This window comes from Rhinoraja longicauda, chromosome 6 (assembly GCF_053455715.1).
Source record: "Rhinoraja longicauda isolate Sanriku21f chromosome 6, sRhiLon1.1, whole genome shotgun sequence".
Classification (NCBI taxonomy): Eukaryota; Metazoa; Chordata; class Chondrichthyes; order Rajiformes; family Arhynchobatidae; genus Rhinoraja; species Rhinoraja longicauda.
In genome coordinates, this window is record NC_135958.1 from 68295679 (window position 1) to 68315584 (window position 19906).

General features: G+C 45.6%; 1 protein-coding gene across 2 annotated transcripts in view; it reads right to left on the reverse strand.

The window, feature by feature from the left end:
* Positions 1-19906, reverse strand: part of LOC144594558 (ras-related protein Rab-37-like) — a 147123-nt gene that overhangs the window by 29228 nt on the left and 97989 nt on the right. The window contains exon 2 of one of the 2 annotated variants that reach the window (XM_078401256.1): positions 11532-11642. The exons of the other annotated variant lie outside the window; for it this stretch is intronic. Within the exon in view, the coding sequence (XP_078257382.1) occupies positions 11532-11642 (111 nt within the window). The remainder of the gene's footprint in view (positions 1-11531; positions 11643-19906) is intronic. 2 annotated transcript variants of the gene reach the window in all.

Genomic DNA, 19906 nt, shown 5'->3' on the forward strand with positions numbered 1-19906 from the left:
ACAGGCAGGTGGGACTACTGTAGATGGGACATGTTGGTCAGTGTGGGCAAGTTGGGCCGAGGGGCTTGTTTCCACACAGTATGACTATGAGAATAAAGCTGATTGGAGTAAATAGACGATTGATGGCTCGGTATGGACGGTGGGCCAGAGCGCCTGTTTCCATGATGTATCTCCCTTTGTCTGATGCTCCACAGTTCTGTGGATCTCATTATGTACTAAATGGCTGTATCTGTCCTCGTGGAACTTTATACTTTCCTGCACCATAATTGGCAGAGTTTTGACCATTTACTTTATAAATTTTCCTTGCTGCTTCTGCATCACACCCCCGCCATTCAACTGAACTCGGTTGAGGATCAGACTAACTATTGTTGCACAGAATGAAAGAGACTCATTTGCAAAAAATAACATGGGGTTTGGTGGAAAAATAGATTACCTCATGTAGTTACAGAAGAAATGGAAATAAATTCTTCGACAATGGAGCAAATTTAACGACCTGAAAACCCACATGCCAGCTTCCTAGCAGTGATTAACTGAGTGAGGTACATTGGGAAATCAGATTAAAATAAATGATGGTAAATATTCAGAGGTAGAAATTGAGAGAAAAATCTAATATTTCTCAATGAATATACATTCCCTTAAGAAATAAAGATTCTTCAAAGTAAAGTGATCCGTATGTAGCCAACTCAAGAAATTAAAAGTAGCATAAAATTGATGTACGGGGCTTAGATAGTTATGAAAATAATGGTAAGCCCATGAAATGGGAGAATTTGAGAAAGCAGCAAAGGATGACAAAAAAACTATAAAGGGGGAGGAACTGGAATGTTGTGATTGAACCAACAAAAAATAAGTTATATCAATACCAAGAGAGGAAAAGATTAGTGAAAAGAAAGTTAGAAACATAGTAGGTGCAGGAGTAGGCCATTCAGTCCTTTGAGCTAGCACCGCCATTCAATATGATCATGGCTGATCATCCAAAATCAGTACCCCGTACCTGCTTTCTCCCTATATCCCTTGATTGCGTTAGCCCTAAGAGCCATATCTAACTCTCTCTTGAAAACATCCCGTGAATTGGTCTCCACTGTCTTCTGTGGCAGAGAATTCCACAGATTCACAACTTTCTGGGGGAAAACGTTTTTCCTCATCTCAGTCCTAGATGACCTACCCCTTATTCTTAAACTGTGACCACTGGTTCTGGACTCCCCCAACATCGGAAACATTTTTTCCTGCATCTAGTCTGTCCAATCCGTTAAGAATTTTATATGTTTCTATAAGATCCCCTCTCATCTTTCTAAATTCCAGCGAATATAAGCCCAGTCGAACCATTCTTGGATTTGCTATTGAGTTGCTGGAGAAACTCAGCAGCTTAGACCGCAAAGATTAGCGAATTGATTGATTGAGAGATACAGAATGGAAACAGGCCATTCGGCCCACCAAGCCCACAGCCATCATCAATCACCCATTCACACTAGTTCTATGTTATCCTACTTTCTCATCTACCACCTACACACCTGGGGCAATTTACAGAGGCCAATTAACTTACAAACCTGCATGTCTTTGGGATGTGGGAGGAAACAGGAGGAACCAGGACGAAACCCACACTGTCACGCGGAGAACGTGCAATCCCCACACAGACAGCATCCCAGGTTAGGATCAAACCTGGGTCCCTGGCACTGTGAGGCAGCGTTTGTACCAGCTGCACCATGTGCCATCTGGTGGCCACATCTACAGTGGTCACTGCTCCACCAAAGCCCCATTCTCTATTTCCCACACACAAGGTCACATTTCATTTACAATGGGCCAATCTTGACACCAGTGTCATGTACGTAGGCTGCCCAGCATTGCAGCAGGACAGTGCCAACCATCGCCATGGTCTGGGAAAATCAAAGTATAGCAAGTCCTCAGTTCTTAAAGGTACACTACACTAAAAGGCACATATAACCACTGCAAGGACCGAGGTCCATTTTATCAAAGGAAATGCAATAAGTCATTGATCTGCCCACGTGCAGGACACTAACTCTGATTTTCACATCCTATTGCTCAATAGGTACTTTTCAAAGCTACCTTGCCACTTTGTAGTTGCTAAACCTGTTTGGTGACAAAGGAAACGTTAAATTAATGACATATATCAAGTTAAATATATAGAGGTAAAGCTGTGGTTGCCTGGGATACAAGTACACCTTCGTTTTTTTCTCTGTTTTGGGAAAGGGTTAGGTTCCCCCAGCACGTCATTCCTATCTGGCTGGAAGGTTGGCAGCGTGACACTCACTGTGACGAATGGGTGACGAGGAATGGGGGTGGGGTATTTGAACCACCCGTAACTATATTCCTGAAGTCACGGTGCTGGCACTCTATAAAAAATAAAGCATCCTTGCTCATTGTATGAGGCTGACTTACGATGTTTGAACAAGGAACTGCAGATGTTGGTTTATAGCAAATAGAGACACAAAGTGGCAGAGTAACTCAGCGGGTCAGACAAGATCTCTGGAGAAAAAGGATGGGTGATGTTTCGGGCTCTAGGGACCCTTCTCCAGACTTCAGACCCGAAATGTCACCCATCCATTTTCACCAGAGATGCTACCTGACCTGCTGGGTTACTTCAGCACTTTGTGTCTATCTTACGATGTTTACGATTTTATACCAGTTTCGATTGTGTTATTAATATCATTAACCCTTGGTATATAACAAACAGATGGAGGCAGTTTCCTGGTGCTCAATGGATGATTGTTGTGAGGTACTAGAGAAATAAGTGCCCTTTTTTAGAGCAGCTAATCTTCAAGGGTGAACCATTATGGGTGAGCCAGGTAGCACAGAATCAGCCCTTTGGCCACTGAGTCTGTGTTGACCATCAACCACCCATTTATACTATTACTACACTGACCTCATTTTATTCTCCCCACCTTTCCATTAAATCCCCCCAAATGCTGCCCCTCAGCTACACACCAGGGGCAAGGTGCAGCAGGCAATATACCTACAAACCTAAACCTCTTTGGGAGATGTGCGGAAACTGGAGCACCCAGATGAAACCCTTTGGGAGAACATGCAAACTCCACGGATGCAGAGGTCAGGATTGAACTCAGATCACTGAAATCATGAAGCACTGAGTCCATGAGCTGTGACACTCTGCCACCTAATTCATTCAAGTTACTCTTTATATTCTGTGTGTTTCTCTGTACCAATTATTCTAACTTTTGGACATCCTATCTTTGTACTCCCCTGATATCAGCCTGAAGAAGGGTCTCGACCCGAAACGTCACCCATTCCTTCTCTCCTGAGATGCTGCCTGACCCGCTGAGTTACTCCAGCATTTTGTGTCTACCTAACTTTTTCAAATGTTAGTTTCTCCTCCATCTGTAATGCATGAAGCATGATTTCTGGTTTTGCACCCTTCTTTGTTACTTTAAACTATTATTAATGCTGGCAGCTTTGAGAGTGCATTTCAAGTAACTAGGAAAATGGACAGGGGAGAGCCAGTGGATGTAGTGTACCTTGACTTTCAGAAAGCCTTCGACAAAGTCCCACATAGGAGATTAGTGTGCAAAATTAGAGCACATGGTATTGGGGGTAGGGTACCGACATGGATAGAAAATTGGTTGGCAGACAGAAAGCAAAGAGTGGGGATAAATGGGTCCCTTTCAGAATGGCAGGCAGTGACTAGTGGGGTATCGCAAAACTCGGTGCTGGGACCGCAGCTATTTACAATATACATGAATGACTTGGATGAAGGGATTAAAAGTAACATTAGCAAATTTGTAGATGACACAAAGCTGGGTGGCAATGTGAACTGTGAGGAAGATGCTATTAGGTTGCAGGGTGACGGACAGGTTGTGTGAGTGGGCGGATGCATGGCAGATGCAGTTTAATGTGGGTAAGTGTGAGGTTATCCACTTTGGTGGTAAGAATAGGAAGGCAGATTATTATCTGAATGGTGTCAAGTTAGGAAAAGGGGACGTACAACGAGATCTGGGTGTCCTAGTGCATCAGTCACTGAAAGGAAATATGCAGGTACAGCAGGCAGTGAAGAAAGCCAATGGAATGTTGGCCTTTATAACAAGTGTTGAGTATAAGAGCAAAGAGGTCCTTCTACAGTTGTACGGGGCCCTAGTGAGACCGCACCTGGAGTACTGTGTGCAGTTTTGGTCTCCAAATTTGAGGAAGGATATTCTTGCTATTGAGGGCGTGCAGCGTAGGTTTACTAGGTTAATTCCCGGAATGGCGGGATTGTCGTATGTTGAAAGACTGGAGCGACTAGGCTTGTATACACTGGAATTTAGAAGGATGAGAGGGGATCTTATTGAAACATATAAGATTATTAAGGGGTTGGACACGTTAGAGGCAGGAAACATGTTCCCAATGTTGGGCTAGTCCAGAACCAGGGGCCACAATTTAAGAATAAGGGGTAGCCCATTTAGAACGGAGATGAAGAAAAACTTTTTCAGTCAGAGAGTTGTAAATCTGTGGAATTCTCTGCCTCAGAAGGCAGTGGAGGCCAGTTTTCTGAATGCTTTCAAGAGAGAGCTGGATAGAGCTCTTAAGGATAGCGGAGTCAGGGGGTATGGGGAGAAGGCAGGAACGGGGTACTGATTGAGAATGATCAGCCATGATCACAATGAATGGTGGTGCTGGCTCGAAGGGCCGAATGGCCTACTCCTGCACCTATTGTCTATTGTCCTCTCTAGTTTCTCAGGACTTGCGTTCTTTCCAAACATTCCTGCTTTGCCTCTGCATGGACCTCCCCTTTGTTTCCAGTTTCCTCCCATATTGACAAGACGTGAAGGTTGAATGGCTAATTGGCCACTGAAAGTTTCCCCTAGCGTAGGTGGGAGGCGGACATGTGATGGAGAATTGATTTCAGGAATACACATCAGTATCGGCCCTCATCACAAACTTACTCCCAACGTTCCAGGGCTGTGTGCGGCTGCCCTCGACACCAAAGCAGGATTTGAACAAGCAGCTCTGATAAAACTGGTCAACGAGGAACAAAGGTGGAAACCTTCCAGTGCTTGGAATCGGACTTCACATAACGGAAGGTGGTTACTCATGCCAATCCCAATATCACTGCAGGAGTTTGAATACCATTTAGTGAGGACGAACACAACGTGCTGGAATAACTCAGCGGGTCATGCAGCATCTCTGGAAAACACGTATAGGTGATTGTTTCGGGTTGGGACCCTTCGACAGAACGATTGAGGTGTGTGTGTGTGTGTGTGTGTGTGTGTGTGTGTGTGTGTGGAAGAAAGTGCTTGTGTAGGAAGGAACTGCAAATGCTGGTTTAAACTGAAGGTAGACACAAAATGCTAGAGTATCTCAGCGAGTCAGACAGCATCTCTGGAGAAAAGGGATAGGTGACGTTTAACAGGGAGAACGTACAAACTCTGTACAGACAGCACTAGAAGTCAGGATCAAATCTAGGTCTCTGGTGCTATAAGGCAGTAACTCTTTTGTTGCGCCACTCTCTCTTTAAATATCCCCCCTCCTCTCTCTCCCTCTCCTAATACCCTCTCCCACTCCTTCCCTCTCCCTCTCTCTCTGTCTGTCTGTGCCTCTCCCTCTCCATCGTTTTTGTTTTGGCCCTGCCTTACATCATCCCACCCTAGAGTTTTGCCTTAGGATCACCTTCGTCTGATTTTGTTACTATCTTTGTGTTACTTTTTAAATTCAATATCAGAGGTGCTACTTAAATGCAGAGTCATTGTTGCTGTGGCAACTTCAAGGAGCTCAGCTAAGCCCCATTTGATTTCCGACAGTTCGGCTGCTACAACAAGCAGCAAATGTCACACTGAGAATCTCAGAGGGCATCCTCCTGCTGTGGCAGGGTTGCAACCCTGTTTACAACCAGCGAGGCTTCAGCCTCTGGCTTGATGAGTCAACACTGTGACTTGACTGCTCCTTGCTTCACGCACGGTTTCTTGTCACAGTTTGGCTGAGATGAGGTGAAGGGGCAGACGCTTCTTTGAGAAGCTGCTTACTTCCTCTCGCACCCTTGTCATTGGGAAACGGAGGCAATATTCGTGTCAAAACCCCCATGCTCTTTTTACAGGACTCCGAGACAACAATGACACTGCCTGGATTGTACAGCAATGGTGCAAAGGAAATATTCCAAAATGCTCAAAACAAAATAGATGTCATTACGAATAGATGTATTAGACGTAATGCCACAAAGAATGGTAATCAATAAAATTAGAGCATGTGGGTAATATGATGGTGTGGTCTGAGGCTTGGTTAGACCGAGAGGAGGAATAAATGGGCCATTTTCAGGGCCGTAACCAGTGGGGTGCCCAAGGGCCCCCCATGTGTTCACAATCCAGGTCAATAATTCAGATGAGTGGATCAAGAAGAATAATTTGTTGTTGATATCAGGCTGGATGTGGGCTGTGGGAAGGTTGCAGAGAGACCTTAGTGAGCCAAGGGCTGGCTACGTAAAAAGGCAGGGACATTGACGACCGGTGCTTTAATAAAACAGTCTTAAAGGAGGAGGCAGTGATGAAGAGAAGGTATCATTGGCAATGGCAGGGCAGGGAGATAGGGTGGATGCACAAAGGTTTGGCAAAATAACAAGTTTGGGGCTTGAGAAGATTTACAGAAAACAGGCCACCAAACCGTGAAGGAGCTTCGGAGGCTCGTGCTCCAGTCGCTCTGCACCAATGACTGTGCAGCCACACACAGTTCCACGCCACCTTTACACCCGACATATTCCATTCCCTTATTGTCCTTGGGTAAAACAAGGGGCCAGAACAAGGGGCCACAGTTTAAGAATAAGGGGTAGGCCATTTAGAACTGAGATGAGGAAAAACTTTTTCAGTCAGAGAGTTGTGACTCTGTGGAATTCTCTGCCTCAGAAGGCAGTGGAGGCCAATTCTCTGAATGCATTCAAGAGAGCTGGATAGAGCTCTTAAGGATAGCGGAGTCAGGGGGTATGGGGAGAAGGCAGGAACAGGGTACTGATTGAGAATGATCAGCCATGATCACATTGAATGGCGGTGCTGGCTCGAAGGGCCGAATGGCCTCCTCCTGCACCTATTGTCTATTGTCTATTGCCAATAATACCCACCGTTGTTGGACAAATATCAGATAACGATGAGTCAGAGTACAGGAGGGAGTTTGACAATGTGATCGAATATAGTCACAACAACAATCTTGCTGTTAATGTTAGCAGGACCAAGGAGCCGATTGTTGACTTCAGGAAGAGAATGCAGAGGGACAATGAAACTGTTTTCATCAGCGGTATTGCAATTAAGAGGGTCATCAGCTTTACGTTCCTAGGTGTGCACATCTTTGAAGTACTGTCCTGGTCCCAGCACATTGCTGCGATCGGAAAGAAAACTTATCAACACCTCTACCTCCTCAGAGATTTGGCATGTTGCTGAATAAACTATAGAACTTCTAAAGCTGTATGGTAGAGAGTGTACTGACTGGTTGCCTCACAGGCTGATTCAGTAACTCGAACGCCTAATAACAAACATCTATAGCTCTTGCCTGGTTGGATAGGGGAGAAGAGGTTGAGACTCATCCTTGATTATTCTGGTGGCCTTGCTGATGTAGCGTGAAGGGTAGTGTGGCAGCATCTGCAGCAGTGATCACTGCATGAACCTTGTGGAGATAATGCTGCAAACCATCACAACTGTACTCAATGGTACAGGCCAGAGCAAAAGATTTGGTGGCTCAAAACCGGGTGTCCATATACACCAAGGGCCAACAACAGCAGCAAAACTGTACTTCGCCTCTTGAGCCAGCATGCCCCTCACTCTATCAATGAGTCACATCAGGGGATCAATCCTGGTTCAATGAGGAATGCGGGCTGGCATGCTGGCAGCAGCAGCATGCTTAGTGAAGGTGCCTGTGATGTTTGATGGACTGTGTGGGGTGGGAGGACCCGTTGCTCCTCTCGTGCAGCAGGTGGCGCTGCACAGAACAAAGGGAGATGTTTTGTACATAGTTGGCTGTACACAGTGTGGAGTGTGCAGTCAGATTGTGGGGGTGGCAGCCATTTTAGTTATCTTGCTGCCAGCATTGAGTTACTGTAATAAAGACTTCTGTTGTACCTTGAAGACTCGCCAAGTTTCATACAGGCACAGAACAAGAACACGAAAGTGCCAACACTCAACAACAAAACAGCATGCACTGTATAGACCCTCAACCAATGGATCAGATCAGAGATCTGCAGTCCTGCTGGATTAGGTTCTGAACGGAGGTGGAAGGACCAACAGTTTGCAAGAGGAAGAGGCTCCGAGAACATCCCCATCTTCAATGGTAACAGATCCAGCAGGTGAATGCTAAAGACAAGGCTGAAACATTCTCAGCTAGATTCTTCCCGCAGTGCTGAGTGGATGATCCATCTTGCTCCTTCCTGAGATTCAATCTATTCCAGAATCCAGACTTCAACCAATTTAATTTGCTTCACATAATATCAAGCTCAAAAGGCTGAACAGATTCTAAAACAGCTTTTTTCCCCACTGTTTTTTTAGTTTAGTTTAGTTTACAGATACAGTGCGGAAACAGGCACTTCGGTCCGTCGAGTCCATGCCAACCAGCGATCCCCGTACACTAACACTGTCCTACACACTAAGGACAATTAACAATTTTTACCGAAGCCAATTAACTGTATGACTTTAGAGTGTGGGAGGAAACCGTAGCACCCAGGGAAAACTCATGCGGTGATGGGGTGAACGTACAAACTCTGTACAGCTGGCACCCGTAGTCAGGATCGAACCCGGGTCTCTGGCGCTGTAAGGCAGCAACTCCTCCGCCGCACCACTGTTATCAGACACTTGAACGGACCTCTCTTTAGTTAAGGATGTATTCGCAATCTCTCAATCGTCCTCATTGTGGTACTTGCATGATGTTTATACGTACTCTTTCTGTGGCTGTTACACCATATTCTGCACTCTGTTTCCTTTCTCTTTTGCACTACAGGATGGGATGATTATACTCATTTATGGTATAGCTTGCCTGTATCTCAGTGCGTGTGACAATAATAATCCAATACAAATTACCAATAGAAGATATCCAGAAACATCTGAGAGCATTGGATGCAACAAAGGTTATGGGACCAGACTACACAGGGGGCAGCTGAATCATTTGTTTCCAGAGCTGAGGTGAGACCTCCTGCTCTTGATGTTTAGGTATTAATTGACCAAGTGAAGCACAGAGGTAAAGCTAAAGTCAATGGATAAAATGGGGAAAATGTTCCAATTGTTGGAGTCATGTCTCATGCAAAGGAAGCTGGTCTTGGATGTTGGAGGCTAACTAATCCCATCCCCGGGACATTACTGCCTCACAGTAAAGTGTTCTTGCAGAAGATAGACACAAAAAGCCAGAGTAACTCAGCGGGACAGGCAGCATCTCTGGAGAGAAGGAATGGGTGGTGTTTCGGGTGGAGATCCTTTTTCAGACTCTTCTGAAACGTCACCCATTCCTTCTCTTCAGAGATGCTGCCTGTCCCGCTGAGTTATTCCAGCTTCTTGTGTCTACCTTTGGTTTAAACCAGCATCTGTAGTTTCTTCATAGACAAAGTGTTCTTTCAGCTGATTCATCAGTAGCCTTCCTTCTGTCCTCAGGTCAGAGTTGGGATACCCCTGATGATGCCGCAATGTTCAATTCTATTCTCAGCTCCTCAATAAATGAAGCAGCCCGTGACTGCATGCAGCAGGATCTGAACACTGGTCAAATATGGGCTGATATGACCCATAGACAATGGACAATAGACAATAGGTGCAGGAGTAGGCCATTCGGCCCTTCGAGCCAGCACTGCCATTCACCGTGATCATGGCTGATCATCCACAATCAGTACCCTGTTCCTACCTTCTCCCCATATTCCTTGACTCCGCTATCATTGAGCTCTATCTAACTCTTCTCTTGAAAGCATCCAGGGAATTAGCCTCCACTGCCTTCTGAGGCAGAGTTCCACAGCTTCAAAACTCTACGAGTGAAAACGTTTTTTCCTCATCTCCGTTCTAAATGGCCTACCCCTTATTCTTAAACTGTGGCCCCCGGTTCGGGACTCCCCCATATGATTAACACCGTGAAAGTAGCGGGCAATGACCACCTCCAACAAGGGAGAGTCTCTGCACATAATAAATGGGGGCACTGCCATTCATAAGTCTCATTATCAACTTTCTAAGGAGTCCAGAAACGCAAATATGGCCCACAAACCTAATAGGATCTATTACATAAATACCATGACCACAAGAACAGATCAGAAGCTTGCTATTCTATGCATTTAGGGAGGCACAGTGGTGCAGCAGTAGAGGTACTGCCTTATAGGGCGAGGATCCCGGGTTCAATCCTGACTACGGGTGATGTCTGCACGGAGTTTGTACGTTCTCCCTGTGACCATGTAGGTTTTCTCCGGGTGCTTCGGTTTCCTCCCACACTCCAAAGACGTACAGGTTTATAGATAAATTGACTTTGGTAATTCAGTAATTGTAAAACAAAATTGTCCCTAGTGTGTTGGATGGTGCTAGGATACAGGACGATCGCTGGTCGGCACGGACTCGGCGGGACGAAGGACTTGTTTCCACACTGTACCTCTAAAACATTAGAAAAGAATACACTCCACCTGCCTGGATGAGAACGGCTCGAAAAGCTGAACACCCACAACAAAGCAGCCCACTTACAACTCTAAACATTCATTGAGTCATACTGCATGGAACCAGGCTCTTCGGCCCAACTTGTCCATGCTGACCTGGACGCCCATCAAGCTAGTCCCATTTGGCAGCTCATTCTATACCCCCACCACCCTCTTGTGTGAAAAAGCTGCCTGTCGGGTTTCTATTAAATCTTTCCCTTCTCGGCTTAAACCTATGCCCTCTGGTTCTTGATTCCCAACACTAGGGAACAAAAACTGTGCATTAAACCTCTCTATGATTGTCATGCTTTTTTCCACCTCAGTCTCCTAGTATCCAAGTAATAAAGTTCCTTAGTGACTCCTTGAATAAGATCAGTGGGTAATTAAGGACCCTTGATAAATTAAAGTTGGCTCTGAAAGCAAACTGATGGATTCCCTCAGTCAACTCCCTTTAACAATATAGTCTTCTCATCTCTTGGCAAACAGTTTTTTGAGGGATTCACCATTCAGAGTCTGTCTATTACTGTGCCAGAGGCTCTGGTGCCAGACCCCAGAGTTCAATCCCTATCCTAATCCCTATCCTAAATGCAAGATGGCGTCCAACGCCAGGCGACTCTCTGCGTCCTGGCCCCAGAAGTGGATTGCTATCACTCATTACCATCACTCCACTTTTCTCTGTACACTGTGGACGGCTTGATTGTAACCTTCTATAGTCTTTCAATTGCTTGGTTAGCACACAACAAAAAGCTTTTCACTGTACCTCAGTCCACATGACAATAAGCTAAACTAGACTAATTCAGGTTTTTCTCTGGAGCTGCATGCAAGTGCATCTAGATGTCATCCCCACCCTAAATCACTGTCTTCTGGATGGATGGATGGATGGATGGGGGAAGAGCTCTTCAGAGGAGCAGCCTTAAAATACAATCACATAATGGAATAAATAAAAAACCTGTGAATGGCATCTCACCCTGAAGTCTATTCCGACAGTTGCAATGTAGCTCCCTGCTAGAAAGGCGTGATCTTTGAACTGGACCAGGAAGCAGGTCTTGCCCACACCAGAGTCTCCAATTAACATCACCTACAATGCGTGCAAAATCTCATTAGAACCTTCCTTGAGGAGTGAATGAAACAGTTATTCAACAAATCAGTTTAATGCAAGAAATCCAGCAAAACGTGGGAGATGATCGCTTGTAAATGACACAGAGTATCCAAAGAGAACCCAGCTAAGATACCTCTCCACATTGCACATTAATCATGAAAGATGGGGGTTGTAATTTAAGTTGGTATTTTCTTTACTTAAGTAGACTATTGGCCAAATAAGGGTGCAGGATTTGATGCTGCTCAGAGTAAGTTCCTGTCATAAGTTCATGTTATAGGAGTATAATTAGGCCATCATGTGTACTCCGCTATTCAATCATGGCTGATCTATCTTTCCCTCTCAACCCCATTCTCCTGCCTTCAACCCATTGCTCCTGACACCCGTATTTCCCCAGTCGTACGCCATGTTTGCCTCAGTCGTTTCCAGGTGTAGCTTTTGCTCAGCAGGTTGCTCCTGCCTCCACATTAGAAAGTCCTGATTTCAAGACCAAAGTCTTGCGCACAATCTAAGGTGAGGTTTCCGTGGGTACTGAGGGAATGCTGCACTGCAAAGCCACGTCACCTAATGAGAACACCGCACTGAGGAGGTAATACCCCTGTTGTACTGGAGCATTGCAGATGATTATCTGGTCATCATCCTTCTGTTGTCTGTTGGATCGTTGCTGTGCACAGAGTGGCCGTACTTTCTTGTAAAATGGACAGAAGCCATTTCAGCTCATTGATGACAGGCCAGTTCACAGAACAATCCCGTTCCTCACAAATTTACTCTGCAATCTTCTCTCCGTACATTCCCGTCATATCAGTTTCTACCACTTATGTGCACACCGGGGGGGCACTTAAAGACATCCACCAATTAATCCAGCAACCTGCACGTCTTTGGGACATAGGAGGAAATCAGATCACAGGAAGAAACAGTGTTCCCACATGGTCCCAGGGAGAACGTGCAAACTCCACATAGGCAGCACCCGAGGTCTGGACTGATCCCAGCTCACTGGAGCTGTGAAGCAGCAGCTCTACCAGCTGTGCCGCCTCGCTACCCATTGCAATATTAACCCCACCTTGTAAATACAGAGTTGATTATAAAGTTTTTGTAGGTGCACGATACAAGTTCATTTTGATCCTGTTTTTGTATGCATTTAATCAGGAACAGGATTACTTAAGGATGACTCATATGTTATCTGAAGCCTTCTTCGCGCCTACTATTGTCTCATGTGCAATGTCAACAAGCAACAAGACCTTTCCAAAATGCTTTTCGGGATACTTCGGCACAGTTTTCAGCAAGAAGGATTTCCTAACTTCTTCCATCCACATGAATCGTGGAGATCTGAATGAACTCCTCTGGCCTGGGAACCTTTGTCACCTCTGCAAGCCTCTGAATTTGCTCTCTAATTAACTGCCGACTTCCATTTCCCGTCCAGTAAACCTTCAGATTTGTTGGCTGCAAGCCCGGGGATCTCCTCTGTAAACCATTCCGAGAAGATGTGCCTTTAAACAGACCTCTCCAACTAAAGCATTGGTCATAAACATTTCAGCTCATTAATGCTCTGCCAGTTCGCAGAACAATCCCATTCCTCATGGATTTCCCCTGCGATCTATTCTCCACACATTCCCATCATCTAAGTTTCTACCACTTATCTCTACACCGGGAGGCAGTTAAAGTTATCCACCAATTAATCCATGAACAAGGGGTCTGATATCATTTCTGGTTTGTCTTCCTACATTTAGATTAGTACAGGTGTCAGAGGTTATAGGGAGAAGGCAGGAGAATGGGGTTAGGAGGCAGAGATAGATCAGCCATGGTTGAATGGTGGAGTAAACTTGATGGACTGAATGGCCTAATTCTACTCCTATCACTTATGACCATATGATCTTGTTAAATGTATGGTGTTAGTTAATGAAGATATGTTGGAAGCCAAGAACCTGGTCAAAGGGGATTCCAGGGGTGGTTTTTACTAACGTACCAAAATGTACAGGAGAATGGAGTAAAGGATTGTGTAAACAGGAGGAGGAGATGTCAGTGGAGTGATGGTTTGAGAGAAACCATGATGATAAGAGATCATAGATGTTGTGGGAGAGGATGGGGGCCTCAGAAAAGGTCAGAGCGGAGAGACTGCCTGAAAGCCAGCTAACATTGAGGAAATGATGTGGATCACGGAGTGATGGGAGGAGAGGCATATGGGGGCAATGCTGGGAGGGCGCAGGCAAGAGTGTAAGCTGGAGCATATTGAACAAACCATTAGAGGTTACAATGGTGATGGGCGAGAGGGAAAGAAAAACCATCTTCCTAGGGTTAGCAGTGTTGGGATTTAAGGGAACCAAAGATGTTTGCTTCCAGTTTGCCACCAGGGCACTGGAGAAAGGATTGGCTCATTCAGGTCAAAATGTGGGAAAGGCAGCTCCTTTAGACTGAAAGGTGCATCAGAGAGAATGGAGGGTGGGGAGTAAATCAGCTGGGGTGCAGACAGGAAAGGGGAGAGAGTGGCGGTGCCAGGTGAGGAGAGCAAGATCGGGTGGATTGTGGGTAGTGGGGAGAGGAAATAAGTTGTTGCACGAGAATCAGGGAAGTTGGATCATGACTGACAGTCTGCAATGTTTAAATAGACACAAAATGCTGGAGTAACTCAGCGGGCCAGGCAGCATCTCTGGAGAAAAGGAATAGATGACTTTTCGGGTGGAGACCCTTCTTCAGTCTGAAGAAGGGTCTCGAAACGAAACGTCACCTCTTCCTTTTCTCCAAAGATGCTGTCTGACCCGCTGAGTTACTCCAGGATTTTGTGTCTATCTTCAGTGAAAACCAGCACTTGCAGTTCCTTCCTACACGTGCAATGTTTAAATGTTCTCCGTCGAGGGGGGGAACTTTTCCTGCCGCATTTTGCAAGCCCACTGCCTTCCCCATGTTCTGCACCAAACACAGCTCTGAGGAGTTAAACTGAGACAGCAATAAGAAACCACTCTCAGGCAAAGAAGGAAATGAAAGCAGCGTTGCAGCAGAGGGCCAGTTAACCATAAATGGTGATGCATTTGCAATAAATGCCAATTCTGCTCCTAATTGGGTGACAGTGATCAGATACTGTAGCAAACAGTTAGTTTGCTGTCTAAATGACTGAGCTAAACAATTAGCTCACTGCTGCATTGAAACAAAATTAGCAGAAAGTATCTCATTCCACTGTCTTCTCATTCCACAGCCAGCACTAGACAGCAGCAGAAACTTCTGTTCCGCACACCAGTTACCCATGGCTTTGGAGAAAGGCAATGAATGTCTTTCTTATTTTTTTAATTCCCTGCAGTTTGGTAATGAACAGCCAGTACTGGCCAACGTGAAACTTCTGGCTGGACGAACTCAACTCCTTTAGTTTAGTTTAGTTTAGTTTAGAGATACAGCGTGGAAACAGGCCCTTTGGCCCACTGAGTTTGGGCCAACCCGCAATCCTTGCACACTAACACTATCCTACGGACAATTTACAACTTTACCAATCAGAATCAGAATCAGAATTATAATAGTACTTAATTAGCCAAGTATGTTTTGCAACATACCAGGAATTTGATTTGCCATACAGTCATACCAATAAAGAGCAACAAGACACCCAAATACATTTTTTACGTGGACATCCACCACAGTGACTCCCCACATTCCTCACTGTGATGGAATGCAAAAAATGTTCAATCATCTTCCCTTCTTTGTTCTCCCGCAGTCGGGGCACTCGAATCTTCCCTGGTCGGGGCGATCTTGGCTCCCGCAGCCGGCAGTCGACCCCTCTGCGTTGGGGCGGTCGAGCTCTCCGCGTCGGGGCGATCAAGCTCCCGTATCAGGGGCGGATCTCAGCTCCCCTGCGCCGAGCGACCAGACCCCGGGTCAGGGCTAGTCGAACCTTCTGTGACTTTGGATCTCCCAGCATCAGTCTCTACCCGAGACTGCGAGCACCTCGATGTTCAAATCCGCAGGCCGCGGTTGGAGCGTCGATCCCAGGCAAGGGATCGCAGGCTCCGATGGTAAGTCCACGGCCCCGAGGTGGAGCTCAAAGCAATTACCAGGCCAACTAACCTACAAACCTGTACATCGTTGCAGTGTGCGAGGAAACCGGAGCACCTGGAGAAAACCCACAAAGGTCACAGGGAGAAGGTACAAAGTGCGTGGAAGTTGATTGATAATCCGAAATTTAAAAAAGAAAAGAAGAGTGAAAAGGAAGGATGGCTTGCAGTTACGTTGTGCCTTTCAGAATATTCCCAAATATTCCCAAACACTCAAGCAGTGCATTTAAACTGCAGAAGCCAATTTATATGCAGCAAAGTTCCGTACAAAGCAATGGGCAGAAAATCTGTTCTCCATGGGACAACTATTGGCCTGCATAAACTCTATGCAAATACAAGGACATGGACTGTGTTTAAGTGGAACCAACAGATATTGATATCCCGTGGTTTTAATACAGGAGATTTGGGAGAAGTGGGAGTGTGGGAATGAACCTTGGTTCACATTTTCTGAAATGTTCTGTCAATTTCCACTCAGGTGCTTAGAGTGAAACCTTCCCCTCTGAAATGCCCACAGCACATTTCACCGTGGCAGTGCTATTGGGATTAATGTGCACTGAGAGCATATGTTCTACATGTTTAATGGGATCTAGATCTGGCTTCTCCCTTCTGACCTTTTAGATACAGTTGGTCAATTTCTCAGCACAATGTATTCTAAAGTAAATTATCTCAAGCTTAAGTCCACTCACATATACGCTGGACTGCTTTTCCGCTATTTAACAGGGACTATCCCTACATTTGAGAGGTAGTTGCAGGTACATTTATGGGATGTGTTTGGAGGGATATGGCCCAAATGCTGGTAGTTGAGACTAGTGGGCAAATTGGGCCGAAGGGCCTGTTTCCACATCGTATCACTCTATGACTCTATGAAATCAAGGGAAGAGTGAAGCCTTTCCTTTGCTGCTCCCTGCAAGCTCAATTTCCTGCGTGTTCCAATAACACGCTCTCCAATAACTGCCCAATGCTGAACAACTTGATCACAACATGAGCCTCAGATCACATATCACGCCCATTTCCTCCTTTTGTTAAGGAAGAATTGGAGATGCTGGTTTACAAGAGAGATACAAAAAGTCGGAGTAATTTATCTCAACCCTGATCCAGCTAATCTGCTGCAGTAATCCTCATCCCTAACAGCGGCCTCGATTACTCCAATGCCATTTGGTTAGCTTCCAGGCTTCCACTCACCATGAGTCTCAATCAAGACCTTCACCACATATGCTTGGTAACCAATGCGGTTCCTAGATGTTCAAATGCTCAGCTTGTTGATAATCCTCCCTATTTCTCATACTCGGTTGAGGCTTATTCAGGATGCCTGTGTGGAGTTTTAGATCGACACCTTTATCCGCGGAGCAGCTGAAAAGGCCCGAATCAAAGTGAGGAGAAATTGCCGTGAGCTGGAGTGCCTTTCCAACCCTCCAGAGCCTAGTCCACACTGACACTGCCTGGGTGCATTTGCTGCTGACGCTGAATCTAAATGTGCTCTAGCTGTACTGAATGTTCTATACCTTACCAACATCAACATTTTCTGTTCCTTGTATCATCGAGTTGGACAGCACAGAAATGGGCCCTTCGGCCCACCATATCCATGCTGACCATTTTGGCCATCTATACTCATCCCATTTGTCCGAATAAGGACCATATCCTTCTGCACTTTTGCAAAGTGCTCTGAAAGTTGGGACTCATCAGAATGAAAGAAAGTCCTGATGAAACTGATAACTCTCGTATTGAAATTGCATCACTAGCATTCAACTGGATTTTGAGTGTGAACAATGTGTTGTGCCTCATACCCATCTGTGAGGCAGCAAGCCATATTTATTGCTTCTTTTGTAAACTTTGATGATGTGTTTTACTGACAGGGACTGGAACAGGTTGTCTTGAGGTGGATCATAAAGTCATAAGTGATACGAGTAGAATTAGGTCATTCGGCCCATCAAGTCTACTCCGCCATTCAATCGTGGCTGATTAATCTCTCCCTCCTAACCCCCTTCTCCTGCCTCCCCATATAACCCTTGACACCCATACTAATCAAGAATCTATCAATCTCTGCCTTAAAAATATCCATTGACTTTGCCTCCACAGCCTTCTGTGGCAAAGAATTCCACAGATTCACCCCCCTCTGACTAAAGAAATTCTTAATTTACTCCCTAAAGGAACGTCCGTTAATTCTGAGGTGATGACCTCCAGTCCTAGACTCTCCCACGAGTGGAAATATCCTCTCCACATCCATGCTTCCCAAGCCTTTCACTGTTCGGTAAGTTTATCCAAGCCTTTCACTGTTCGGTAAGTTTATCCAAGCCTTTCACTGTTCGGTAAGTTTATCCAAGCCTTTCACTGTTCGGTAAGTTTATCCAAGCCTTTCACTTTTCAGTAGGGATCTTTGATATTTCCACATTCTGTATTTCTGTTAAATTGTACATCTCAAAAAGGCATCCCACGTTTATCCCCACCCAATTTCCAGTATGCTCCATTCACACTAGAGAAATATGATTAATTGCAGTCCACCCAATGCCACGTAATGCATACAACCACACACCCTGTTCTACCCAAATACTCTAATCTTTACCGAATGCATACTGCACTCCACCCAAATAACCTTCATCAAATGGTAATCCAATTGAATATTTTATGTAGAAAATACCTAAATACCCCATTTCGCACTGTACCACAAATAACCCACTCTACACTGCAACACCCAAAACTCCACCTGCACTACATCACCCGCCACTCTCCTCAATGCAATATCTACACCTCTCTCTCCATTGTGCAATAGTCAGGTGTCATACCACATAGGATATGGGAACAAGGAACTGCAGATGCTGGTTTACAAATAAAGAAACTCATCTGGCCAGGCACCATCTCTGGAAAACATAGATAGGTGATGTTTTGGGTCGTAACTTCTTCAGACAGATTGTGGGGGTGTTGGGGAGGTGGGAGTGGGGGGGGGGGGGGGGGAGCTGGAAGAGAGCATGGCATGTAGTTGGTGGAGATAGGTGAGGAAGGGGGGAGGGGGTGGATGATGATCAAATAACGTCCAGAGATTAAAAGACCAAAGGTGTGACACAAAAGAATTGGAAAGTTGCAAATTGTGAAGCAAGAGGAAGGAATGTTAGTGGAAGGAGGGGAGGGGAGGAGAAATAGGTGCGATTCCAGGTTGGACACAAGGAAGGGGGAGGGGGGTTAGAAGGAAGAAAGGGGAGGGGTGAGAAAAGGAGGGGGAGGGGGTTGATGGTACCAAAAAGTGGAAAAATCCCACCACCTATTCTACCCAACTATTCCCCACTCTACAGTACAATATGCAAACCTCTACTCCACAACTCCAAATGGTTGGGCTGAGAACAGTAGTCTGAAGAACTCCTCTTGGCTGGGATATCACAATTCTTCTGTTGTGTGAGGTATAATTCCAACCATTGGAATGTTTTTCCCTTTAATGGCCATTGACCAGGCTCCTGACGCCACCTTGCACCAAACACATGCCTTGAAGTCAAAGGCAGACGCTCCAACCTCACTTCTGGAATTGGAGCTCTTTGGCCCATGTTTGCACCAAGGCGAAGATGAGGTCCGGCCAGTGTCCTGAGCCCAACCATCTTCAGCTGCTTCATTAATGTCCTGCCTTCAATCTTAAGAGTGATCCTCCTGACACATAAGCTGGGCATTGATGAGTAAGCTATTGGTGAATAGGTCTTGCTTCATAGCATTGCCAATGTCAGGTCCCATCACTTTGCAGGGTGATTACAAAAACAGATTGGGTGATCTGTCTGGTTATTGTGAACAGGACATACCTAGAGAATTCTAGGGTTGCATTTGTACTGGCACACGAGCAGCATGGTGAAGCAGTAGTAAGGTTACTGCCTTGCAGCTCTGGAGACCCAGGTTCGATCCTGACCTCTGGTGCTGCCTGTACGGAGTTTGTACGTTCCCACTGTGGCTTTCTCTGGGGTGCTCCAGTTTCCTCCCACACTCCAAAGACGTGCAGACTTGTAGGTTAATCGGCGTCGGTAAACAATTGTAAATTGTTCCCTAGCGAGTAGGATAATGCTAGTGTATGGCGTGCACGCTGGTTGGTGCAGACCTAGTGGGCCAAAAGACCGGTCTCTCTAAGGTCTACAAGTCTAAAGCTTGGTAAGAGGTGCAACAGGTTCTGGAGCGCAGATCTTTGGTAGTACAGACAGTTGGCTGTCGGGGTCTTTCCTTTTCTCATATATGTAAAAGCTTTTACAT